At 36.6% G+C, this 27,789-nt stretch overlaps 6 protein-coding genes and 1 non-coding gene across 7 annotated transcripts; 3 read left to right on the top strand and 4 right to left on the bottom strand.

Annotated features, from left to right (window-relative positions):
* On the bottom strand, positions 846-917 carry TRNAD-GUC. Its single transcript has one exon. It is a non-coding gene; the product is annotated as a tRNA-Asp (tRNA).
* LOC109724834 (tubulin beta chain-like) lies at positions 1,635-4,777 on the bottom strand. The gene is made up of 3 exons (XM_020253768.1): positions 4,191-4,777; positions 2,855-3,124; positions 1,635-2,551 (listed from the first exon to the last, which is right to left on the bottom strand). The coding sequence occupies exons 1-3, from the start codon at positions 4,582-4,584 to the stop codon at positions 1,878-1,880; spliced, it is 1,338 nt and encodes a 445-aa protein (XP_020109357.1). The 5' UTR covers positions 4,585-4,777; the 3' UTR covers positions 1,635-1,877.
* On the top strand, positions 13,593-14,918 carry LOC109724633 (germin-like protein 8-9). Its single transcript, XM_020253513.1, has 3 exons — positions 13,593-13,751; positions 13,981-14,272; positions 14,459-14,918. Exons 1-3 carry the CDS (start codon positions 13,640-13,642, stop codon positions 14,703-14,705), a joined length of 651 nt encoding a protein of 216 aa, XP_020109102.1. The 5' UTR covers positions 13,593-13,639; the 3' UTR covers positions 14,706-14,918.
* On the bottom strand, positions 15,822-16,777 carry LOC109724671 (germin-like protein 8-2). The gene is made up of 2 exons (XM_020253564.1): positions 16,633-16,777; positions 15,822-16,524 (listed from the first exon to the last, which is right to left on the bottom strand). The coding sequence occupies exons 1-2, from the start codon at positions 16,742-16,744 to the stop codon at positions 15,989-15,991; spliced, it is 648 nt and encodes a 215-aa protein (XP_020109153.1). The 5' UTR covers positions 16,745-16,777; the 3' UTR covers positions 15,822-15,988.
* LOC109725275 (putative germin-like protein 2-1) lies at positions 18,832-19,809 on the top strand. The gene is made up of 2 exons (XM_020254398.1): positions 18,832-18,994; positions 19,114-19,809. The coding sequence occupies exons 1-2, from the start codon at positions 18,883-18,885 to the stop codon at positions 19,647-19,649; spliced, it is 648 nt and encodes a 215-aa protein (XP_020109987.1). The 5' UTR covers positions 18,832-18,882; the 3' UTR covers positions 19,650-19,809.
* LOC109724810 lies at positions 21,272-23,376 on the top strand. Its single transcript, XM_020253736.1, has 2 exons — positions 21,272-21,989; positions 22,406-23,376. Exons 1-2 carry the CDS (start codon positions 21,272-21,274, stop codon positions 23,374-23,376), a joined length of 1,689 nt encoding a protein of 562 aa, XP_020109325.1.
* On the bottom strand, positions 26,712-27,664 carry LOC109725274 (putative germin-like protein 2-1). The gene is made up of 2 exons (XM_020254396.1): positions 27,477-27,664; positions 26,712-27,322 (listed from the first exon to the last, which is right to left on the bottom strand). Exons 1-2 carry the CDS (start codon positions 27,586-27,588, stop codon positions 26,775-26,777), a joined length of 660 nt encoding a protein of 219 aa, XP_020109985.1. The 5' UTR covers positions 27,589-27,664; the 3' UTR covers positions 26,712-26,774.

Raw genomic sequence — 27,789 nt, 5'->3', positions numbered from 1 at the left:
AACGAGCCGATTGAAATTCTCGACATTATATAATCAATAGTTTAATTTTTATAGAACATTACTTATAATTTGATGCAACATGTCCAATAGTTCAAAATACAAAATAATTGCAAGAAATGTGAGCAAAGATGACTGCCTGACTGGATGATGGTTGAGAAAGAGAGAGAGAGAGAGAGAGAGAGGGGAGAAAAAAATTAGGAATTTGGGAATTTGAATGTTATCATGTTTTAGGATTATGTGCAACAGTGAAAATCTGAAAGAGAGAGTGTGTTATGTAAATTTAGAGTTGGGCTCAATTGCACGGTTGTACTTGTTGGGTTTATTTTATGGGCCAACAATAATAGCCCAAATTAAATTAAAACCTATATATAATTAAAATACATTATATTTATAAATATTTTATATTTATAAATACCTAAACCCTATATATATATATATATATATATATATATTCGAGTTTTTCGAGCTTTTCGAGCCTAATTCGAACGAGCCGAGTAATACTCAAGCTCGGCTTGAAATGAATTTCGAGCCTTTTATTTTATTCAAACTCGGCTCATTTAATTTCGAGTCGAGCTCGAGCGAGCCGAATATCGAGCCGAGCACGAGTCGAACGCGAGCCGGCTCGCTCGTTTGCCAGCCCTACTCACCACTATACTACAACGACGGTAAATAAATAAATATTTAAGCAAACTATAAAATAAAACCTAATAAACTTGTATAAAAATATAGCAAATTAAAATTATAAAAGCATTTATAAGTTAACAATTTAAAATAAAAACAAATAAATGTTGAAAATTGAAGTAAACATATGTTAGTTAGCAACCTTTTCCTAAAAAAGAATGGTTCGCCGTTGCCGGGGATCGAACCCGGGTCTCTCGCGTGACAGGCGAGGATACTCACCACTATACTACAACGACCTTTGTTCTTCAAATTAAAACTTATTCTTAATTTCTATATATTTGTTTTGAGTATGAGCCTTTTAATATTTACCCTTGAAAGGTTAGCATCTCTGATTTTGGAAGATAACGCAATTCACCTACCAACGAGGTTAGCTAACTTGAAGCAAGGATATGGTACGTCATGTTAGACATTTTATCATTTTTTTTTTAATTTATCAAAATTTACATATTTTATAAATAAATCAGAGAGACCTCAGAATACTACTGTGGACAACGTTGTTATTAATATTGACAAATAGATTCATTTATTTATGATAGCGAACTCTTGATTACTCTTTTAAAAGTAAGACTCACATAAGAAAACTTTGGTACTTTGTTACAGCCTTTTCCAGTAACAGCCTGGCCTTGCCTGCCACCGGACCGGATCCATCAGATAAAGTTCGCATTATTTACCCAGAAGGTTAGTGCCAATGTACATCAGATATAAACTGTTCAGTACAGAAAAAAAAAAAAAAAAACAGTTCAATATAGCGATCTTTCTTGGCAAACTCACGCATTCTTCTTATAGTTTGTTTTGATTCTACGTTCAGAACAACTAGTTTGAAAATGTGTTTTTCAAATACAACCATTTTGATGCTTTAGAGCACTCACGAAATCCAAATGAGTGCGTTTAGGTAATATTATCCGCCACTTTCATATAACAGAATTAGAAATGATGTTTAGAGAGTTAGCATCTTAACTTTAGAATCCCCGAAGGTACGATTCAATTGGAAATTGTCCATCAAGAACAAGTCATAAACTCACACGCATACCGAAGGAGGGTTACAACCAAACCAACAAGAAGAAACACAAACACCCTTGCAGAGGTTTAGGTTCAAAAGCACAGCATCATCACAAGCAACACATTCAAGAGTCGTAAAAAACCAGTACAGAGACATAGAAAGCATGTCTTAACATCAGAAGTGTAGTAAGGAGCACTCAAGCGGCGACCTCCTCCTCCTCTTCCTCCTCGTACTCTTCCTCGTCCGCCGTAGCGTCCTGATACTGCTGGTACTCAGCGACCAGGTCGTTCATGTTGCTCTCTGCCTCGGTGAACTCCATCTCGTCCATCCCCTCCCCGGTGTACCAGTGAAGGAAAGCCTTCCTCCTAAACATGGCCGTGAACTGCTCGCTCACCCTCCGGAACATCTCCTGGATCGAAGTCGAGTTCCCAATGAAAGTCGACGCCATCTTCAACCCCTTTGGAGGGATATCGCACACGCTTGATTTCACGTTGTTCGGGATCCACTCAACGAAGTAGGAAGAGTTCTTGTTTTGGACGTTGATCATCTGCTCGTCGACCTCTTTGGTGGACATCTTGCCGCGGAACATGGCGGAGGCGGTGAGGTAGCGGCCGTGGCGGGGGTCGGCGGCGCACATCATGTTCTTGGAGTCCCACATCTGCTGGGTGAGCTCCGGGACGGTGAGGGCACGGTACTGCTGGGAGCCACGGGAGGTGAGGGGGGCAAAGCCGACCATGAAGAAGTGGAGACGGGGGAAGGGGATGAGGTTGACTGCCAGCTTGCGCAGGTCAGAGTTGAGCTGCCCCGGGAAGCGAAGGCAGCAGGTGACTCCGCTCATTGTGGCCGAGATTAGGTGGTTGAGATCGCCAACTGAAGACATAAAGAAAGAAGAAAGGGAAAAGGTTAACATAAACATCATAAGAACAACAAGCAAGCTAATGAACGATAGCAAAAATGGTATCACTCGATAGGCATGATACAATCAAAATTCTACCATGCTACTTTAAAACTCCAACAACTGTTTTACAACTCTAATCTATTGGAACTAAAACATAATGATGGCTAAATTTCTAAGCTTTAGATTGTGAGCCGCTAAATTCATACAAAAAGTCGTTCAAGCAGGATTTACAGAATCAAAAGGAGATTGAGCTAAAGAAACATAGTTCAACTTACAAGTAGGAGTAGCGAGCTTCAGAGTACGGAAGCAAATGTCATAAAGAGCTTCATTGTCGAGGACCATACACTCGTCAGCATTCTCAACAAGCTGATGAACAGAGAGGGTAGCATTGTAAGGTTCCACAACAGTGTCCGAGACCTTCGGCGAGGGGAAGACAGAGAACGTCAGCATCATGCGATCCGGGTACTCTTCTCTGATCTTAGAGATGAGAAGCGTGCCCATGCCGGAACCAGTGCCTCCTCCCAAAGAGTGGCATACCTGGAATCCTGTAGAAGAGAACAATACAAGAAATGAGTGACACAATTTATTAAGTGGTGGTAATGGTGTAAACAAGTTGAAAGCAAAAAATCAAGTATATACAATCAAGTACTCTCCACTCAAACTCCAGGTAGTTTTAAAAGAAAAGAAAACAATCACAAATAGCATTGCAGAAGTTCTATCATGAAAAAACAATATTAAGCAGGTTAATTAGCAGGAGATGAGAGATGGTGCCAAGCCACAACAAATCAGAAATGTGGAGGTTCCTACATCACACTAAAATAGAAGCACAGATCTTACTTCTCTGTAATGGCATATTCAAAATTCCACCAGATTCAGAAAACCCGAGAGCAAACGCAAACTCTTGTCCCAGTAGAAACTTCACATTTACTTTACATCGCATTTAAGAAAGAGGAAAAGATCAACTAAAACAGATAGATCTGAAGAATAGCATTTTTTAAATTATTAACAAATGTTGACTCTGAAATCGGCAAACAAGAGTAGTTCATAAGACTAATTGGACAGTACAATGTAAAGAATATATAAATTGTGCACCATTCACCCGAAATCACAAATCCTGATGTGAGAACTCCCCGAAACATACAACACCTACAAATACTCGAATGTACCAAGAATAAAAAGCAAAAACATAAAACAAACTACTTACAAAAGAAAATTGACAAGAGGAGATATTCCAACCTAACATAATGCACAACACTTTTACCCCAAAAAAAAAGAAAGGAAGAAAAAAACTAACTAACGTGGACTACTTCCACGCAGATCCGGAAAAAAAAATTTCGGATTACCCCAGAAAAGAATTTTAACAAAATTGCTGCATTCTCTGCATTTTTCTAGTAAGAAAACTCACGAATCAAGCCTTAATCCGTACTAATAGTTTCAAAAACAACCAGATCCGACCAAAAGTCGCATGCGAAAACAAACACTAGCCCCATTTTTACCCACAACAATAAAACATCAAAATTAATTCTATAACTTAAGCGGAATAAACAGATCTACGAAGATTTAAGAAGGATTTAAACAGAGATTCTTAGATCTACAGCGGGGATCGAGTACCTTGCAAGCAATCGCAGTTCTCGGCCTCCTTGCGCACCACGTCGAGCACGGCGTCGATGAGCTCAGCGCCCTCGGTGTAGTGCCCCTTGGCCCAGTTGTTCCCGGCCCCAGATTGCCCAAAGACGAAGTTATCGGGGCGAAAGATCTGCCCAAAGGGCCCCGACCGCACCGAGTCCATGGTCCCGGGCTCGAGATCCATGAGCACGGCGCGGGGGACGTAGCGGCCGCAGCTCGCCTCGTTGTAGTAGACGTTGATCCGCTCCAGCTGGAGCTCGGAGTCGCCGCTGTACTTTCCCGTGTGGTCGATCCCGTGCTCGTCGCAGATCACCTCCCAAAACTTGGCCCCGATCTGGTTCCCGCATTGCCCCCCCTGGATGTGGAGTATCTCCCTCATCTTCTCCGCCTCTCCGTAGAAGCACCTAGCGTTAGGGTTAGGGTTCCGGGGAGGAGGTGGCGACGGTGGTGTTGGCGCTAGCGTTAGGGCTAGGGTCAGGGTTTGTGCGGAGAGGGGAAATAGAGGTAGGAGAAGGAGAGAGAGTGAAGGAGCGGAGAGGAGGAAATGGAGGCCGGTAAAGCGGAGGTGAGCGGAGGTTTCGGAGGCCCCTTTTATACTAGGGTTGGGCGGTGTGGTCACCGCACTTCACTCACCGCCCATATGATTAGTAAAGCGATGAAGCGATAATGTTGCTTTGATTTATGATACGTCGTTTTAAGGAAGGTGACCGTACCCAAATGATCGTTACAGGTTGGAAAAATACCGTGTACTCTCGTGTCGCACGGGCGTTCTTATGCGGGGGCGATTTTTGAACGAGGTGAAAATGTACGGAGACCTCTAACATATAAGCAAATTTGAAATAGGCCCCTTGCCTGTTTTTAACTAACACTCTTGTAATCAAAAAATTAAAAATCGTGCTTAGTACAAATCTATTTTTTAACTTCGATTTATTTTCATTTGTAAATTCCAATTTTTTGTCAAATTTGACCGTGATTCTTCTATGAAATTCAAATATTATTAGCTAACAGAACCGTCGTTTTGCCAACTAATAATTTTAAAAATTTCTAAGAATAATTTCCAAAAATCAGTCAAACCAAAAAAAAAAGAACAAAAATGAAAAACCTAGTTTTAAATTTTCTATAGCTAAAGGGTCTCCAAACAATTCTCCCTTTTGGACGAGCAAGATGAACGGCTCAGTGATGACAAGGGTAGAAAATCGGACGGCGGAAAATACGGTCGTATAAGAAATTTCTATGCGACGGGTTCGCAGGGAGGGGGGCGATGGGCTTTGGTGGCGCGTTGCTACCGTATATGGGTGTAATTGAAAGCTGTATTTTTGTCGTATTTTTTGGGTAGAATACGACAGGTGGTTACAACTCACAACGCACTTGTTTTCAAAAATCTCAAAGCGCGGAAATGTAACGTTGGTGCCAAAATTTCAAAAAGGACACCTAATTTTATGATTATTTTTTTTTGTTGGAGCAATCAATTAAATATAACACACTTATATTTATATTTTTTTAATATTATATCCAATAGGATCTCCTAGCATTGATCTAGATTAGTAAGGGAGTCAAACGTGCTTTTTCCATGCATGTGAACTAGGGCATTTTTTTAGTAAGGTTTCGCCACTAGTAGGCTATTTATTTATTTATTTATTTATAAATGAGATATTATGTTAGGATATATATATATATATATATATATATATATATATATATATATATATATATATATATATATTATGCAAATCTCAAAACAAATTAAATATGATCCGATGATTCTCGTATCATTTTCTTATGCATCTTCGTTTGTATTCGCTATTTATGCTTTTCAAATATTTGATTTTGTCTCATATTTCAAAATATATCCGTCGATCAATTTAGAGTTTCTTTTTTAAGGTTAAATGCATACATATTCCTGTAAATATAGTGAATTACAAATACATTTCTATAAAGTTTAATTTTCATACGTTGTTTCTGTAAAAATTTTAGTATTTTTAAATATGTCTCTCTAATTTGTTACCATTATATAACTATTTATATTTTAAGTAACATGATAATTTTTCCATCACAAATATGCCTCTCTAAAAGCCACAACAGTATAATATAAGAGGGACAAAAATATTAAGTTATCTCATAAACTAATTAAAATTAAGTATTTAACATATGGTTAATTAAAATTTTCTAACGGATTTTAACTATATGGACATATTTAAAAATATTAGAATTTTTAGAGAAAAAACATATGAAAGTTGAACTTTATATGGATATATTTAGAATTCACCATATTTGTAGAAATCTGTATGAAATTAAATTATTTTTTTTATGTTGATCGTCTTCGTGACTACTCTATCTGGTTACGAAACAAGATGGGCGCCATGTAAAAGTCCGTTGCACAGTTTTACAGATGCATATATGTAGATAAAAATTGTTCTTTCCTCGATAAATATTGACACATGACTTTGATAGTGAGGCGCATTTAATACTAATAAGCAAAATGGAGTTACAGGGAAATCATATAAGGATATGTTTACGCATTTTTTGATGGAATAGTATAAAATATATTTTAATCAACTATTTGTGATGTACAAAACTTAATATCGTATATGAAAAAAAATAAAATACTTTTTTACTGTATTTTCTCATGGTGCATTACGCATTCCCCCTACAAATCTCAAACGAAGCCTTAGTCACGGTCCTCATTTGGTTTTGAGTTTTAAGAAACACACATATAATTTATAGATCTTGGAATGCCCATATTGTCATGTCGGCAAATAAAATGTAATAATATATTTGAATTTTGTTATTTCAGGCTATTGGAAAATAACTGTTCAAGAAAACACTAATAATATTTTAATTAGAATTGGCTAATGCTTTATTATTATTATTATTATTGTAATTATTAATACTTAGTTTCTAACCGAGAGACAAATCTTTATCCAAGCGATAACATTTGTAGGTTGCACTACGTTCTCAAAAATACACTTCTTAACGACCACAACTTGTCGTCATCTTAATTAGGATATCGAAACGTCTCAATATATATTCCATTAAACAACTGTATTATTATTATTATTATTATTATTATTATGATGCCCCATCTTTGTTTTGGATGTGGACATGGTGCTAAATTATTATTCATGCATAAGTTGCATAATAAACTCTTCTTGCAGTAAACAAATATTGAAGCACTCCACTTTTCGACTTAGTTTGGAACTGCAGTGACACTCGAAAATGCTAGAGTTTGAGTCGTCAGTGGTTAATTTTTTCGTGCCGTGCTTGATATATCAACACTATTAATCACATCACGTAGAATAGATTTGCAGATAGGCGAGCATAATCGACTCTTTAATCAAAATGTAACTTAAACTTAAATTGCTTGAAACTAGGATAACTGTAAATATAGACATAAAGAATTTACATGAAATTTTAAGGAGGAACCAATCACAAAGCAAAGAGAGGGCATTACTTAATTGCAGCTACCAAAAAGTTAAAAGGGTTTTTATGATCAGGGATAATGATAGAAAATTAAGTTATGAACAAAAAGGCTAGAACAACCCAATTATGATTTTGAACCACCACCTACTCGAAATATTTGCATTTCGAAAAGCCCATAACTGTACTTATTTTTGTGGTCCCCCGGACAAGGTTTTATTAGGGTAGACACTACATATATATCACTCTTATTTTAGGAAATATCCAAAATAATTATTTGATTATTAAGTTTTATCTTATATTAAATTTTCTATATTTTCCGGTGTATAAGAAATTCTCACACGTTACTGATCTCTCCATTCATCTAAAAATATAAGACTAGGTTAATCAAATGGCGGCCACTCATTATTCGGCCAAAAAAAAAAGATCTGACGACTAAATCTTTTTTTATTATTTTCAATTAACGATGAGATCGATTGATTTATTAGAGATTTTTGGACACTAATTATAAGATTGTAGAAAATCTGGGTCTGTCTCATCAAAGAGTTTAAATATGTGATCAGAAAATGACCATTTCTTCTATCATTGAATGCCACATGGCTGTACTTGATTGGCTCATTCAACATCCACATAGTAGATAATGTCTAACAAGTAATATATATATAGAGTTGAGCTATGATACTTTTACAAGTATCACCATCATGGTGCTATTAGATTTTAAGCCATTGGATCTACTTTTTGATTATTAATAGCCCTTGGATTAAACACTATTCCACCTACCACCACCTACCACCATCATCTCAACCTCACATCTCTCCATCCAAGGGCTAAAAACACACAAGTATCACCCCCATGATACTTTTACAAGTATTCTAGCCCTACTCTCTCTCTCTCTCTCTCTCTCTCTCTATATATATATATATATATATATATTGTAATTAGACCTGGCAATCTCGACCCATACCCGCGAGTGCCCGCGNCATACATATATATATATATATATATAGAGAGAGAGAGAGAGAGAGAGAGAGAGAGAGAGCAAGACTACTGTGCTCTCAGGAGCACGGAGGCTTCTGTGCTCCTGAGCCGTTTTTGATGATGAAATTTTCGAATCGACGATCTGCTCCTTTAGACATGATTTAACGTATTTGAAGTTTCTAGAAAATAATTTTTGTGATTTTTTGATATCATTTACGTAGCAATCGAAAGAATTCAAAATTAATAATTTTTAAAGGTTGATGTCTACCGTTTTCAAATTTAACGGTGTAGAAGTATTCAAATAAGATAAAATTTTGATACAATTTTTTATACTATCTACAACAAGATCAATATTTCTGATCGAAAGTTTTAGTGCTATGTCATCACTTTTTATAGAATTTTTATTTTCAGCCGTTAAAAATTATTGATTTTGAATTCTTTCGATTGCTAGATATATGAGATCGAAAAATCGTAAAAATTATTTTCTAGAAACTTCAAATACGCTAGATCAAGTCTAACGGAGCCGATCGTCGATTCGGAAATTCCATTATCGAAAACGGCTCAGGAGCACAGAGGCCTCCGTGTTCCTGAGAGCATAGCAGTCCATATATATATATATATATATATATATATATATATATATAATTGAGCTAGAATATTCTCAAAAGTACCAACTCCGTGGTTTTTGAGTTTTTAGCCATTGAATCTATTCCTTAATTACTAATAACCTTTGGATCAAATACTATTTCACCTACCATCATCTACCACCATCATTTCAACCTTACATTCTCTCCATCCAAAGGTTAAAAACTCAAAAACACCAACCCCTTGGTGCTTTTGAGGGTATTCTAGCTCAACTCTCTCTCTCTATATATATAGAATTGAGCTAGAATATTTGTTGAAGCACCAACCCCTTGGTGCTTCTAAGTTTTTAACCCTTAGATCTACTCCTTGATTACTAATATCCTTTAGATCAAAGGGTATTCCACCTACCACCATCATCACAACCCTACATCTCTCCATCCAAGGGCTAAAAACTCAAAAACACCACCCCTTAATGCTTTTGGGAATATTCTAGCTCAACTCTCTCTCTCTCTCTCTCTCTCTCTCTCTCTTTATATATATATATATATATATATATATATAGTTCGGCTGCTATACTATGAATAGTACCAAGCACTTTATGCTATCGAGTTTTCGCCATTAGATCTATTTCTTTAACCATTTCCACCAGGTAGATCATATTATTAAACCAACCACCCACTCAATCCTAGAAAATCACTATCATCTTAACTGCATATCTCTTCATCCAAGAGCCGACAACCTATCGTACCAAACGCTTAGTACTATTAATAGTATAATAGCCTAATTTTATATGGATAAAAGGATGTGCGGTTAGATTGATAGTAGTCCTCTAGGATTGAATGTGTAGTTGGTTGAATAATATGGTCTAACGGGTGAAAATGGTCAACGTGATAAATCTAACGGTGAAAAATTTAATAGCACAAGTGCTTGGTGCTATTAGAAGCATTCTAGTCAGACTATATATATATGAGTCCGACTACTATACTCTTATAAGTATAGATTCTTTTGTAAGCATAAGTTTTTGACCGTTACATCTATATCTTTGATAATTTTTATTCGTTAGATCATATTATTTAATAAAACCGCATATTTCTTTATCCAACAGTCGAAAATTTATACGTATAAAAAAAATTATATTTATAAAAATAAAGTAACCATACTCTCACTCTCTCTATATGTAGTTTAAAAGCTTACGGACAAAATCACAGAGTTTGTCAGAAGCAGTTATTCTTCTTCACATGCCTTCTTAGGTATGTGACAACCCTCTTCTTTTTAGCCCTTTTCCCCTCTTTCTCAAAAGTGAACCCCTCACATGGTCTTGCTGTTTTGATGTGTGCAATTGTGTTGCATAATATATAGAGGGTTTTATGATGAGGGTTGATGAGATGTCCTTTTTTCTGCTGTTGGAGTGTTTTTGGGAGTTTGGTATATATACTTGGATTTCACTCTAAGGCACCTCAACAATTGTACAATTGTATCTCTTTTGGATCCCACAAACATATCATTCATTAGTTTTCTTTCTCTCTTTTTTTTTTTTTTGGGAGTTAAAATTCAAATGGTCTTATGTAATTTTTTTTTTTTAATATCTCTCAAGTTTTTATTATTCTTGTTTTAAGTTATCACAGTTTGTTGAGTTGGAGATTCTGCTGAATTTAATACAAATAGTTAAATTTAAAGATTCAAACCAATAATGATCACCAGTAGAATCATTAAATTTACTTATAACATTTTGAATATATATAAATACGATGTAAATATATTGTTTCAAGGGTGGCATGCACTAAGCCGTGTTAGATCAAATTCGAGTAGGTTGATCTACATGTTTAGAAGATAACAGTAATATAGGCAAATCAAAATCGAACAATACTTGCTTTGAGTGAAAATATAACCGACCACCAACCATCCTTACCACAAGTGACAAATGGCTTGATAATTGATACCCGAGATCCCAAATTCGAAACCTAGTTGTTTCATATTTCCAACTAAGTTTATTTCTAAAAAAATAAACAAAAAAGATAGCATGCTATATTTCTCTCTCTCTCTCAAAAAAAAGAAAATATAACCGATCAGAAACCAGCATGAGGGTCATAGTAGCCCATCTTTTGGTGCCTCGATAGTCAACATTAGATAGTAAAGAAACTATGATTGAATGATTTTAATGCAACAAGTAATTAATATTAACATGCTGAGTCGTTACATTTAGTATCAAAGCCGGATTCGGTAGCCAGAAGTGTTAGATAGAAATTATATTGCTTTGTAGTCTTGGGGCTAGGGAATAGAATGTGACGAAGACGTCAAAATCTAAATGGACAGAGCCTATGATGTCCCTGTAATCTTACATTGGATAGAAAAAAAAAAAAATTATAATTGAAAGTATTCTGGGGTAAAGTAATTTGGACCGGTGGTTTGAACAAAATGGATTATTAGTATTAGCGGGCTGGGCTGTTATAGATCTTATCACTGCAGATTTTGAATTGATATTTGATGGACAAATTCAGAACCAAGCACACATTTAATTTTACAAAATCTCATTTCAAGCTGACCCAACCCAACTTATCATTCCATCAATCCAATCCAAGAGCCTAATCCGGCCCATACATGTCCAAACTTTTGTTTTGACTTGTCCTATGATGGTCCATAGAGAATTCAAAGTGGCTTGGGCTTATATAAGCTATTGATGCACAAAAGATTGGGTGGCATATTGTGTCACTCAATTACAGGCCCATTTTGCACCATTTTTTTAATTGAAAAAAAGGACAAATCATGTTGAACTTAAATTTGACAATATTTTATTTTATTTTCCCATAATTGATTTAGTGTGAGGTAATTGAGAAGGGCCATGATTGGTGGCTATTGAATATATGCTTGCATAATTGAGAGCTACTTAATTTAGTCCTAGAATATATATTTGCCACCGCATATTCTCCTACTACTAAGTATTTGTCTCACTATTCCTCTGAGATTAGATATTCTTATATCTCAAACAACAATTTTTTATTGATCTATATATTATTAATTTATAGGGTCCAATATAATTTTATAAATATTTGGTGGAAAAGTTTGGGTCACATATGACAAGAGTTTAGGATATGATTTTTGATTCTAAAGCTTCTTATTGATCTTAATGACCCACTATTTTTAATTTTCTATTATGCGGTGGTTAACCAAAAACGTATATTAATGCTTCTACGAGGAAACCTAATTAATCATTTGTTCTCTTCTACAGCTGCAATTGAATATCTAATAGCGCGCGTTAGGCGCAATAATTAGCGGGTAACAACAATATTTTACTTACAATTATAACTAAGTTGGTAAACCTACTCGCTGCGATGCTAGGACATACATTTAATGAACTAAAACATAAATCAACATTAGTAGATATAATTACTCCAAGGCATTGCTTAGTACTAATTATATGTGTTGTCGTATGCCGACAAAAAGTTAATTTTCTTGTCTAATTAAATTTCTTCCAAGAAACCCTGCTAACTTTTACTGTGCATAATCGGAGCACACGTAACTTGACCTAACCTGATCTAGCTCAATTTGATCACGTTCGATCATGTGAACACAACTTTAGCCCGAGCCAACATTAAGGGTTTGGCCTGAATCGAATCCAAGTCAAGTGATAGGGTTTGGTTGCTATCGAGTTAGAGACTACTGGGGGATTTCGTATGTAGCTTTGATTAAGTGTAGTTTGGCCTGTTGGCTTAAATAGCCCAATATTTTGTTCCTAGATTCACATCCGTTTGAAATGACAGAAAGCCGAATTAGATCAAGTCATATTCGAAATGATGTGAGCTTAGTTCGCGGGGTCACAATCGAGACCTATGGATATTATGTTTATATGCTTTAAGTGAACTAATTTCATATTTCTAATTGCTCAAGCTTTTGGAATTAAAAGTTAGCGCCAACGATCCGACAAATCATATCGGAGCTAGATGTTGTGAGTTTGATTTTCATATATTGCAAATTTGTGCAGGTGTTGAGAGATTAGAGCTAGGTGTTGTGAGGACGCTGCCCATTTAAGTGAATTGGTTATGTATTTCTAATAGTTCAAACTTTTAGGATTAATAATTAGCGAGAATAATCTGGCATGGCCGGTCGATCCAACCCACCGGAGTTGCACCCCAAGTCGCACCGCCATTAGAATAAAAACAATTATTACCTACGAAAATCTTGGTGCTATGATTACTGCTATAACTATTTGTAAAAACGAAGAGGTTAAACCTAATACTAATTAAAAAAGAAAAAGCAACGGCTTGAAAGGTACCAAAGAAAAATCGATATAACAATTCCAGTGTAACAGTAGAATTGATCATGGCCCATGCATCCAACTAATACCACCTCTGACCTCTCATCCCTATAAATAACCATTCCTATGGCCCTAAAACCTCAAATCACAAACAACAAATTGATCACTAGTTCACTTTCGATAAGCTTCTTGTTCTATATTTATGGCTTCTCCATTTCTACTCCTCGCTGTTCTAGCTTTGGCTTTTGCACAAGCTCTTGCTTTTGATCCTAGCCCTCTCCAGGACTTCTGTGTCGCGGATTTGAAATCCGACAGTATGTTTCAATTTCTTGTCTAACTCATTGTGTTCTATGTTATGTCAGTTTGAATATATACTGCTGCAAAGTCGATGTTTGTGTTTGTTCGTCTAAATCCTTGTGTTGATTTTCTATTTAGATATTTGTAGTCCAACATATAAAAAAATTTGTAGGATTTTGAGGGGTCTACACACAAATTTATGCTTGACTATACTTCTCTCCTGCATTGCATGTATGCATGATTCAGTTTTCATCAATGGGTTCGTGTGCAAAAATCCGAAGCTGGTGATGGCGGAGGACTTCTTCTCCTCCGGCCTGAACATCGCCGGAAACACGAAGAACAAGGTCGGGTCCAACGTGACGCTCGTCAACGTCATGAGGCTCCCGGGGGTCAACACTCTCGGCGTCTCCATCGCGCGCCTCGACTACGCCCCATACGGCCTCAACCCTCTCCACACCCACCCCCGCGGCACAGAGATCCTCACCGTCATCGAGGGAACCCTCCTCGTCGGCTTTGTTACCTCTAACCCTAACAACACGTACCGTTTTTCTCTAAAAACTTAAGCCGTTCGTAGGACACATTCTTTAAATTTTTCAACAATATTCTATTTTATTTTTTAGTAGTTACAAATAACTTTGATGCTAGTGAGTGATGTAAATGTCTCTTTCTCTATCAGCTTAAATCATTAAAGAATATTTTTTTAATATTTTTTTTTCTACAATAGGCTCTTCCTCAAGACCCTCCGTGTCGGTGACGTATTCGTGTTCCCCATTGGCATGATCCACTTTCAGTTCAATGTCGGCGAAGGCCCTGCAGTGGCCCTTGCAGGGTTCAACAGCCAGAACCCAGGGCTCATCGTGGTCGCGGACGCTGTATTCGGGTCGAAGCCGCCGATCCCTGTGGAGGTGCTGGAGAAGTCGTTCCAGGTCGGGAAGGACGTGATCGAGGAGCTCATGGCGCAGTTCAAGTAGAAATGAGATTCTGAGACCTTAAAATATATGAGGTCTCTGATTGATGCCTTTAGTTGTTGGATCGATTTATGTACCTTTGAATAAAGGTGGCAGGTATCTATGTAGTAACTGCTACACTTTGCAACTAGTGCTCTGGTTTGTTGGGACAATGAAAGATGTATTTGCTTTTGAATAATATTGATGGTGATGATCGTTGAATAATTTATTCCTTAATCAGATTCCAAATCCTTCATTAAATTAATTTAAAAGTTAAAATATTTGTCCGGAATAGAAAGATATATAACAGAGTTCAATCTAATCGTACTCAGGTTCAATTAATCAAATCTAACTTTACTCATCAAGTCCATATATGCACCTGTCGTATAGAGTTCACCACCGCATGAGGCTGAAATGCGCTTTTGAGTTCGAGACACAAATGTTCAATTTAAAAGTTAAGTTTATTTTGCTTTTTCTTTGAAAATAGTTATGATTTTTCGAGTAGCTTTAATAGTAAAAAAGGAGTTTAATTTATAGTCAGAATTTTGGAGTGATCACTGAAATCGATTCACGCTTTGGATCTAACCTGCGAATTTCCGATTGGTGAAGTTCTCGCTAAGGTCACTCAGGATGAGTTCTCAAACGATGGGCAACAACATTTATGGATTGGATAAAATCTAATTTAATATGGATTTTATTGTTACTTGTTTGAAATTTTTGTGGTCGGTCTAAAAATAAATAGGCATTATGAGAGATTACCATAAGAGAGAGATTAGTTTTCGCAATAAGTTGCAGTTTTTATTTAATTTAGAATTAAAAGTGAGTTGGATGGTTATATTGAAATAATACAAAGATGAAATCATACAATGAATTTAGCGGATGGGAATTTAATTTGTCCAAAGTATAAATCAAAGAGTAATGCTAAACCCACACATACTCTTTTACAAGTCAAAGTTCATAAAAATTATAAAATCATGTGCAAAAGCTTCTGAGATTGAAGGTAGCTATTTAATTAGTGATTTTTAGTACAGAACAGCAGTAAAAGAGATCCAATAAATTAATTAACTATTGTCTGCTAATTAAATATTCTAAAAAAAAACTTTATGACAATTGACAACACATAAAATAGGCACACGTAAGTTAAGACAACAATTACTTCCCTTTTATTACTAATACATGCAAACATACGCATAGTGCTTGCTTATTCAGAGGAAGTAGTACAAACAGTATCAACCGACAAATAAAATCACACAAAATTAATTAAGTCTCGATCCTTCATCCATTATATGTTAATTGTTCTTGGTCACTTAGAACTGGGTTTGGAGCCAATCGACGGTCTTCTTATCTAGCTGAAATGCCTTGGCGAGAATATCATCTGAGATGGGAGGGTTCGACTTGAAGACTGCGTTAGCTATAGTGATTACATCAGGGTTCTGGCTGCTAAGACCTGAAATGCCAACACCATTTGTCTTTTCGACATTAAACTGGAAGTGAATAAGACCTTCCGGGAACACGAACACGTCACCCTTATTTAAGACCTTAGAGAACAACTTGTTATCGGGGTTGGACGTAACGAAGCCAACGTAGAATGTGCCTTCCAACACCGTGAAGACCTCGGTGGCTCGCGGGTGAGTGTGAGGTGGGTTGAGACCATTAGGTGCAAAGTCCAATCGGGCTAAGGAAATGCCGAGCGTGTTAAGTCCAGAAAGCATCATCGCATTGACTAGAGTCACATTGAACCCGAGTTTGTTCATCGTGTTACCGGGTTGGTCAAGCCCCTTGAAAAAGAAATCTTCTGGGGTGGTGAAGTTCGGGTTCTTGCAAACAAGTCCATTTACAAACACTGCGAGAAGAAAATAAAAAAAAAAACAAATCCAGTAAGTAATCATGCTAAAATCAATAACCAGAAAAAAAAGAAAAGAGCAACAAGAAGAAAAGGATATAAACATACCCGGAGAGTTCTTATCAGCGACGCAGAAGTCTTGCAAAGGACTAGGATCAGAGGCAATGGCCTGCGAAAGGACGAGGGCGAGGAGAGTAAGGAGGAGAACGCGAGATGCCATTTCTATAATTTCTCCACTTAGCTAGCTAGTAAATTAGAAGATGTAATGTTATGATGCTGTGGGTTAGAGGAGAAGGCTATTTATAGAGGACAAGGCTACGAAAGAGTCTTTGAGCAGGTAGTAATCAATTAATAAATTGAACTTGTCAAAGCCAAGTTAATTTTTCTCTTTAATTTGCACGTATCTTTGTCCAAGTACTACATTTGATTGGGTCATGGTGTAAGAACACAATAGATTGATTAGTGATCTTATATTCTCCAACTATATCCTTTTTTAGTAAGGTTCAAATTCAGGACAAGTTTGAAAAGTCTGTTTGTTTCTACGACAAAGAAAATTAAGCTTCATGTGTCTCTGCAGTCTGTACGTGTATTGCGATTTGCGACACGAATACACCATATGTTATTTGATTGGGATTTTTATATATTAGTCCACCAAATCCTAAAATTTATGTATTTGTCCTCTACAACTTGTTAGCTTTAATTTGTGTGATTTTCTATAATCATACTCCATTGTGCACCAAAACTCTTTCTTTTTAGTTTCTAAGTAATTAATTTGCGATTTTTGAAGAACTGATAAAATATTTCCATTATTTTTATTATTATAAGCTAGAAAATGGTTCTCCAAATTTTTACTTAATTCCTTCTTTAAATTTTGTTCTCCCCGAGGTGAATTGGATGACACGTTCTAAATATGGAAACATCAAATTTCAAAGGATATGTACAATACATACATGTATACATATTTTTTTTGTTTGAAAAAAAATATAATACACGCATGTAAAAGCTTCTTTCTGAAATAAGCTAGTTATTTAGCAAGAAATAGAATAAAATCTGTTGGCTTAAATAGATCGGAATCCTGCCTTGTGACGGAAGGTCATATTGGGCTAAGTCATATTCAAAACGGCATGAGGCTGGGTGGGCCAAGTCATGTTCGAAGTGGCGTGCATGAGACTGGTTGGACCGAGCCACAATTGAGACCCGTGGGCGCTGTATCTATACATTTTAAGTGAATTTGTTGTGTAGTTCTAACGGCTTAAGTTTTGGGATTAATGGTTAGTGTAAAGATCCAACAAAATCATAGTACGTATTATAAAAACAAAATTATGGCTTGAGATTGCAGTATACATATTTAATTCCCATAAAAGTTCGGAAAGTAAAATATTAATTTAAGTGAAAAATTTAATGAACAAAGTTGCAACATTAGAATATATAGTATGTACAAGAAAACTATTCTTACATTTTACGTACCCTTCTTTCATCGTTTAATTACAAAGATCTAAAACACATGTTGCTACTAATTCGTCGCAAGTGATCACATCATGTTGAGGACTAACTACGCAATTTAATTCAAAGGGAGCAGTTAAAATAATACGTAAGTTGCTATCCCTTTTTTTGACTCAGTTGATTAGAACTAGTAAAAAGAACCTCTAACTTTATCACAAAATTAATAATTAACCAGAAAAATAAATGTAAGATTGTGTCTATAGTTTCTAGAGAGAAGCCGATTAATTGAACAGGTCTTGTTCAAAAAGAAAAGTAGCTTTTGAAGTTCGCATACTAAAGGATTTGAAATTTGCATCCTTAATTAATTAGAACAAGTCATATATTATTTATTAAGGGAGGGAGAATGAGATTTAGAAAAAAAGAAAAAAAAAAGTTAAAATTAACAACAATCTTTTTACTTTAATTCCTCAACTATCTTAAGTTAATTTCAATGCCAAAAAAAGAAACTATATCTTATCAAGAAATTAACAAAAATAGGGAGAAGAATTAGTTAATATGCAACTTAATTAATTTCGAAGGGAATAAGACATACATTTTGAAGGTTTAATTAGTGGAGTATTAATTAATATAGAAAAATTCTTATCAAATAAAATTCATGGATTAGTATTCGATGCATGCATCCTCGTGCCAAAGAAATGTGTAGACGAGAGAAAATCTTACTTGGCTTTGACATGTTCAATTAATTATTACACCTAACGTTGTAATACTATTCCTCTAACACTGTGGCTATCAAGGACTCTTTCATTGCCTTATCTTCTATATATACCCCTCTCCTCTAACCCATTAGCACCACAACACATTCCATCATTTGCATCTTCTACATATATACTTACTAAGAAGAGATATATTATAGAAATGGCTTCACGCTTTCTCCTCCTTGCCCTCTTTGCTCTTGTGTTTTCTCAGGCCATTGCCTCGGATCCTAGTCCTCTCCAAGACTTTTGCGTTGCCGATAAGAACTCTCCAGGTACTCATATGTCCTCCTCTTCTTTTTATTTTTCTCTGTTATCTTTTTCTACATCATTAATTTAAACATGATTACTTATATAGTGGATTTGTGTTGGATTTGCGTTTTTGTTCTTGCAGTGTTTGTGAATGGACTTGTTTGCAAGAATCCAAACTTCACTACGCCCGAAGATTTCTTCTTTTCGGGGCTTGACCAACCCGGTAACACAACGAACAAACTCGGGTTCGCTGCGAATCTAGTTGACGTAATGGCGATTCCCGGACTCAACACGCTCGGCATTTCGTTACTCCGATTGGACTTTGCACCCAATGGTCTCATCCCACCTCACATTCACCCACGAGCGACCGAGATCTTCACGGTTGTGGAAGGCACATTCTATGTTGGTTTCGTTACATCTAACCCCGAAAACAGGCTCTTCTCCAAAGTCATGAACAAGGGCGACGTGTTTGTGTTCCCCGAAGGGCTTATTCACTTCCAGTTTAATATCGGAAAGACAAGTGGCTTTGGCATTTCAGGTCTCAGCAGTCAGAATCCTGGCCTGATCCTTATAGCTAACACAGTCTTTGGGTCGAACCCTCCCATCTCCGATGATATTCTCGCCAAGGCATTTCAGCTGGATAAGAAGATTGTAGATTGGCTCCAAACTCAGTTCTAAATGATCAAGAGCAATCAACGTCCTGGAAGGGCACTTTTAACTTTATTTATGATCTTAATAGTTAATTAGTTGGTTGTTTGTGCTTGTTCTAAATAAGCAAACACTTTGTATCTGTTTGCATGCATTTCAATAATAAATTTATGTACTGTTTGATTTGTAATTTTTATATAGTATTGTCAAAGTTGTCCTATTATCGTATATATATGCTTCATTAATTAGCATGTATAACTATATTATGGTTTGCAAGTATTTTTTTCTAGATATACTTCATATAACATATTTTTTCTAGATACACAAAACTGTCCCAAAAATATGTTCCTATAACATATATAACTATATTATGGTTTTCATGTATAACTATATTATGGTTTGTCAAAGTTGTCAAACGGAGCTGATTTTAAAATTATTGATTTTGCGTCCCTTCGATCACTAGGCAAATGACATCGAAAAAGCACAAAATTTATTTTCTAACTACTTCAAATACTCTAGATCAAGTTTAACGGAGCCGATCGTCGATTCAAAAGTCCCAACATTGAAAATGACTTGGAAGCACTGAGCCCCTTCGATCACTAAAGCAAATGATGTCGAAAAATTACAAAATTTATTTTCTAGATATACTTCAAATACTCGAGATCAAATTTAACGGAGCTTGATCGTCGATTCGAAAATCGCAACATCGAAAATGACTTGGAAGCATGGAAGGCTCCGTACTTCCAAAAGCATACCAGCTCACTATATATATATGTGTGTGTGTGCGCGCTTGTGTGCGTGCGTGGGTGCGTGTGCGCGTGTGCGTGCGCGCGCGCGTGTGTGTGTGGTGGGGCTAAAACAACTTTGATAAAACTATACTATCTTATGTAGGATCGACTTAGTAATTAGTTGTTAAAAAGTGGTAAAAAAAGAACATGAAGGATATGCAAGAAAAAGATGAACAAAATAAACATAAGAGAAGANCGTGTGTGTGTGGTGGGGCTAAAACAACTTTGATAAAACTATACTATCTTATGTAGGATCGACTTAGTAATTAGTTGTTAAAAAGTGGTAAAAAAAGAACATGAAGGATATGCAAGAAAAAGATGAACAAAATAAGCATAAGAGAAGATATCGCGATGAAAGAAAAATGTGCGTATGCGCGCGCGTGTGTGGTGGGGCTAAAACAACTTTGATAAAACTATACTATCTTATGTAGGATCGACTTAGTAATTAGTTGTTAAAAAGTGGTAAAAAAAGAACATGAAGGATATGCAAGAAAAAGATGAACAAAATAAACATAAGAGAAGAGATCGAGATGAAAGCAAAAGGAAAGAGGAATTGAAGCTAGATTGCGGAGTGGATTTTTGACCTTAATAATGAATGATCTTCTACATGCATGTATCTTCTATGAAAATAGTTTTATAAATAAAATTATTTTGTAGTAGTTGAAAACGGTGTCGACGCAGAGCTAATAGGATCGACGTAGTAGTTGAAAACGGTGTCGAATACCACTCAGAGGAGGACAAGAAGAAACATTTCTACCATTTTTTCAAGCACCTCTTCGCGCGAGAGGACCTGAGCCCCGCCACGGGGGGAATTGGTGTAGACTATTCAGTTCAAACCGCATTCAGGGACCTGACCTTGCGAGGATGACCGAACCCTTCAACATAGACGAGATCAAGCAAGCAGTTTTCCAACTCGGGGGCGACAAAGCACCGAGTCCTGATGGCTTCCCACTACGGTTCTACCAAGTTCGCTGGGACACGGTCAAGGAGGATATCATGCGATTATTTCAAGAGATGTTTGAGGGGAGGCTATCCACCAACCCGATCGATTATACTTACATCTGCCTTATCCCTAAGAAGGAGGGGGCCACGAGGGCCAACGATTATAGGCCTATCAGCTTACTGAACGGTATCCAAAAGATTTTGTCTAAAGTGTTGGCAAATCGCCTCGAACAGGTCATGGATAATCTGATCTCCCCTTCACAGTCTGCTTTCCTGAAGGGAAGGAATATCACCGACGCTTATGTCACAGTAGCCGAACTCCTCAGCTGGGGTAATAAGAAAGCTATTGAGGGGGTCACTGTAAAAGTAGACTTTGAAAAGGCGTATGACAGAATTGATTGGAGCTTTCTCTTCCGTATCCTTCGGTGGTGGGGCTTCGACGACAAGTGGTGCGGTTGGATCGAACAGTGCGTGTGTCACGCGAAGGCCGCAATACTGATTAACGGAGAGGCGACCAACTGGATCAAGACCAAAAGAGGAGTTCGGCAAGGGGATCCGCTCTCCTCGTTTCTTTTTTTGCTGGTGGCCGAGTGCTTGTCCCGCTTGACTAATGAGGCGATACGCAACAACCTCCTCAAAGGTATTGGACCATCGGATGCGAGCAGAGTTTCTCTTATCCAATTCGCAGATGATACCTTCTTTTTTTGTGAGGCCAAAAAAAGATATATGAGAAATCTCAGATTCTTGTGGAAACTTTTTGAGTGGGCCTCGGGGTTAGTTATCAATAGAGATAAATCAGAACTGTTTTATCTAGGCCAAATAGAAGGAAAAGAGATTAGACTGGCGAGCCTACTTCAGTGTCGCCTCGAATCTTCCCTACCAAATACCTGGGTTTGCCCCTTTCTCCCAAAGCCCCCTCCAAAGTGGACTGGAGGGGCATCATCCAGAAAGTTCAGTGCAAAATCGAAGGCTGGCAGGCCAAACTTCTTTCCAGGGGAGGTAGACTTGTCCTAGTCAATGCCGTTCTAACAAATCTCCCAATCTATTTTCTTTCAGTGTTCAAGGCACCGAATTGGGCGATCAAGCGCATAGAAGCTCTTCGCCGAGACTTTTTCTGGACTAGTGGACTCAACTCTGCTGGCAAAGGATGCTTATTAGCTTGGAAGAATATCTGTAAAAGCAAGCGAGAAGGTGGTCTAGGCATCCTGGATGTAGGGGCCATGAACTGTGCCCTTCTCACCAAATGGTGGTGGAAGTTTCAACAGGCGCCACATCTACAGTGGAATAGGGTAATTCGAGATCTCTACTACATAAGGAGAAGACCTTTGATGGAGGGCAGGTCATTTAGGCCCCAGTCCCATTGGTGGAAGGGAGTACTTAGCCTCAAATCCATTTTCAAATGGGGATCCACCTACAAATTAGGCAATGGAAATTCTATCGACTTTTGGCTTGACCGCTGGTGTGGGGAAACCACACTAGGCAGCGCGTTCCCGAAGATCTACCAGATATCTAACAGAAGATATCTGAAGGTCAGCGAGGTCTTAACAGAAGACGGTTGGAACTGGAATGGGATTTTCGGCATTGACTCTGAAATTTTAATAGGGCTCGAAGACGACATTGCAGAGCTGAAGGATAGGTTATCACATTTTTATCTTGGCCAAAGTCCGGACCAGATATTTTGGCGGTGGAGTTCAAATAGGCTATTCTCGGTGAAATCGACTTATCTAGCGCTAACCGACGGGGGAACAAGGGATCCGGGTCTTAACGAGATCTGGGGACTCCATATTCCTCTTAAAGTCAAAGTATTCTGTTGGCTCGCTCTTAAGAAGAGGCTCCCCACAACCGACTTACTGGCGAAGCGTGGCTGGGTCGGAAATACCGTTTGTGTACTTTGCGGAGTGGAAGACGAATCCGTCGATCACCTGTTCACGAGGTGTGTATTTACTAAGTTCATTATTGTGATGGAAGTGACCGGTATACAGGTGACAGACCTGGATAATGATGTAATTCGGGTTTGGGAAATATAGAGGTTAAGGAAAGGTGGATCCAAGACGAGAAGCAGCCTCTCCGTATTAGTAGGATGCTGGTGGTCCATCTGGTTGACAAGAAATGATACGATTTTTAGAGGTGTTCAACTGAACCCTTTAAACATAACTCGCAAAGTTAAGCAGCTGTTGAAGGATTGGGACCTCCTTATCCCAGCAAGGCGGATCGTTTAATTTGTGGATTTTTTGTTTTTTGTTTTTTTTTTGTTTTTTTTTTTTTTCGCTCCTCCCAGAGGCCTTAGCTGCCTCACCCCTGTAGCCTAGTTCATATTCCTAATGAATGAAGCGGGTAGCGTGCTACCTTTTTCTCAAAAAAAAAAAGAAAATAAAAGCATAAGTGTAAATAAATGAGAATTTAAAATGTGCTATAACTGAGCTCAGTCAAAACTATATATAATTCAATTATTTGCATGCTCTATGAATATAACTACTTAGTTAATTAAACAAATTAAAAAGCACAAATAGAGTAGCCATGTTTGTCATCGCGTGTGTTCAAAAGATAGTTTCAAACATCGGCTTCTCAACAGTATATATAGAAAAGTTTTTGAAAAGCGATACTAATTCATAGGTTCGTAATGGTTAATAGATAGTAGAGTTACTAAATTTAAAATTATTAAATTAAATTGATTAAATGACTCAAATAAAAAAAATTAAACATGTCAATAAAAAAAATTAAAGCTGAAAAATCTATTTCAAAATGACTTATAATTGAGGGGTTTTAATTCATTTCAAGTTTACAATACATATATATAGCCCAAGTTCTATGTGAATTTTACTCACGCTATTCTTTATAAATAAAAAATATTATTCTCCATAATTGAAACGAGAGATATGATTTACATTGGCACTAGCTAATAACTCCCTAAATTTTTTTTTTTTCATAAAGTACAAGTTTTATATGTTTATATGGGGAGTGATTGTATCATATTTCTATATTACTTTGCTATTAGNCTTTTGTGATTCATTAACGCATGCTCTCATGCCAAAAATGAAGAAAAAATAAGAAAAAAATAATTATAATCCTCAGGATATTTTGATAATTTTGAATACATACAAAGAATTAACATAGTGTTAATCAAGAAAAACTTATCATATATATTACCATGTGGTTATAATTAAGCCACTCATATAATTAATAATCCCCATGAATTTGCTCAATGTACTTAATCAACATAATCACTATAATTTCTCCCTTCTTGTTGTTAGACCAATTAAATTAATTAGTCGAAGTAACCAACAGTGTGATTTGTCCGAATTTCTTTTTTAGCTTTTGCATAATGATTAACGAAAGATGATTTGGCATTTAAAGTTTCATTTCAAAGCATGTTGGTCTTAAATTCAAAAACTAAAACCTATATTGGATAGCTATACAATGTCTAAATACTCTTACATACACATACAAATTAAACACAATCCCAAAACCAATATTGTACGTACGCACATTTGTCGCACTAAATTTGAAGCCTGATTATTTTGCATATCTAATTGAGTGTGTCAGGTCGTAGGTGCTAATCATTAATCCCGAACGTTCGAGTTATTAAAAATACGCAATCAATTCACTTAAAGTATACAGATACAAAGCCCATAAATTTCGATTGTAACTTGGTCCAATCAGTCTTATACCACTTCGAACATAACTCGACCCAACTCGACCTCTCACCACAGTACAATTCGCAGCATGCAAGAATAGAACCCGTAACCTCTGACTCTGATACCACTTGTCAGATCGTCGGCGCTAACCATTAATCCCAAAAGCTCGACCTGTTAAAAATATGCAACCAATTCACGTAAAGCCTATAGATATAGTGCCCACGGGTCTCATTTGTGACTTAGTCAACCAACCTCACGCCACTTCGAGCATGACTCGGCTTAATCCAACCTCACGTCATTTTAAATATGACTCGGCTCAACCTGGGCTACAATTACAGGATAGGATACTGGCTCATTAAACTAACAATATGAAACAGATAACAAGCTAATTTCCTCTCAAAAACCAAAAAATAAAACTAAAAATAAAAACAAATATGCTACATACTTTAACAATTAATAATAAAAATAAAAATAAAAGCAAATATGCTACCAGTACAATAAAAGTGGTGTATACGACACTTTTAAATGTCGGTATATATCAAAAAAAAGTGTTGTTGGCTAAATTACCGACATTTTTAAAAAGTATTGCTATATTTGGGTCGCTAGGTATATAGTTACAATTTAAGAGTGTCGGTATAAGCTAAAAAGAATGCTGCTAATTTACCAACACTTATTTAAGTATTTAGCAACCGCCGGAATTCTACCTTGTTGGCTGCAGTAGCAGAGGAGAAGGAGAGCGAAAGACTTTTCGTCTAGCATTTCAGTGGATTGAGTGAGGGGAGAAGGAGAGATGGTGATCGATTTTTCTTTCTTTTTTTTTTTCCCTTTTTTGTTTGTAATCGGACTGAATAGACTGGGTGGGATTGGTTGAGTAGAGTAAACTTTTATTTTTGATTGGATTGGGCTATCTATTTAGACCTTAGTAGATTTTTTTAAAAAAATTTGAAATAAATAGGACACTTACACAAAAGTGTCCCAAAAATATATCCCTATAACATATATAATTTTGTTATAGTGTACCATATTCTAGGAATTAATTAATACTCATTAATTAATACTTATTCATTTTGAATAGCATGATGCTTAGACAAGAGGACTCTGATATAAACCGCTTGGCATATATAATCATATCTAAAGTCTGCCTTCGAATGTGAAGCCAATTAAATGTCAATTTATTTAACCAAAAAAGGCAAAAAAAATTGCCTTTTTTTTGAGAGAGAGAGAGAGAGAGAAGAGGTCACGTAATCTATATCTATACTTATACATTATCTTTCATAAAAGTTGTCATATGACAGTTTCTCCGTCACTCTTATCTTCTTCTCCTTTTTCATTTCTTAATGCTTCATCTTTCTACCCACTCACTTTTTAATTAATATATTTCGATGATCTATTGTTCTCTAACAAATCGCTTTTATAATAAAAAATAAGTAAAATAAGATCTCTTCCTACTTTTTTTTCTTATATTATTTATATTTATAGATATCTCATGGCAAGTCAAAGTTCATAAAATTTTTTACTGTATGAATATTTTTTTTATAATAGTAATCCGCCGCAATGTGCAGATTATTTTATTAGTTAATTATGAAACTAGAGCCGGTCATTAATAAATAAATTTGAATTTTTATTATTGCTAAGTCACATGCAAACATTGCTATATTGTTTGCATATTCAATCCAATTAATACAGTCAAATGAATAAATCCACATACATGAATAACAAAAGCAGATTACATGCGATAATTGGAAAAACCAAACATCAAAAGTAAATTACATCTAGTATATATCTTAGTTTCAATTTGTTGACGCAAACTGAGCCTGAATCCAATCTATGATTTTCTTGTCCACCTGAAAGGCCTTAGCAAGAATATCATCAGAAATGGAAGGGTTTGAACCGAAGACCGATTCGCCAATCCTAATGAGACCCGGATTCTGGCTACCCAGGGAAGCGAGGGCGACTGCCCTAGTTGGACCATAGTTGAATTCAAAATGAATCAAACCCTTAGGGAACACGAACACATCGCCCTTGTTAAGGACCTTAGAAAAGAGTTTGTTCTCAGGGTTCGACGTGACGAATCCAACATAGAGGGAGCCTTCTATCACAGTCAAGATCTCGGTGGCACGTGGGTGAATGTGTGGCGGGTTGAGACCGTTAGGTGCAACATCAAGACGAGCCATCGAGACGCCTAGGGTGTTGAGACCGGGAATCTTGCTTGCGTCGATTAAGGTCACTTTCGATCCGAACTTGTTGGATGTGTTTCCAGGCTTGTCTAGGCCGGAGAAGAGGAAATCCTCAGGTTTGGCTAGCTTTGGATCTTTGCACACGAACCCATTAACAAACACTGCAGGAACATAATTAAACACATAGTTAGTGCGACGCTAGCTAGTAAATACATATGTACATGCAAGGAGTAGCAGCTAAAGACGCAATTGCGACTAAGTACTTAACCCTAGTAACTCAAATGGCCGAGAAGAGCTATGTATTAAATTTCATACCACGAGATATCTCATCGGCGACGCAAAAGTCTTGGAGAGGACTAGGATCGGAAGCGAATGCAAACGGAGAAGCAACTAAAAGAAGAGCAAAGAGGAGGGTTTTAGCTGCCATTTTATATATGTTTCCTAAAGCTTATAGGCCACTGCAGAAGAAATGGAACTTAAGTGAATGTTGTAGTTTTGGATGATGGAAAAGAGGCTTGGGTGTTATGAGTATATATAGAAGAAGATCGAGGAAATGTGGGACTTGGTTTTATGATAAGGATTCGTAAAGGTCATCATATGATAGGGCCTTGAAAAGGTCATGTTCAGT

This window comes from Ananas comosus, linkage group 19, assembly GCF_001540865.1.
Source record: "Ananas comosus cultivar F153 linkage group 19, ASM154086v1, whole genome shotgun sequence".
Classification (NCBI taxonomy): Eukaryota; Viridiplantae; Streptophyta; class Magnoliopsida; order Poales; family Bromeliaceae; genus Ananas; species Ananas comosus.
This window is presented reverse-complemented; position numbering and strand designations above follow the sequence as displayed.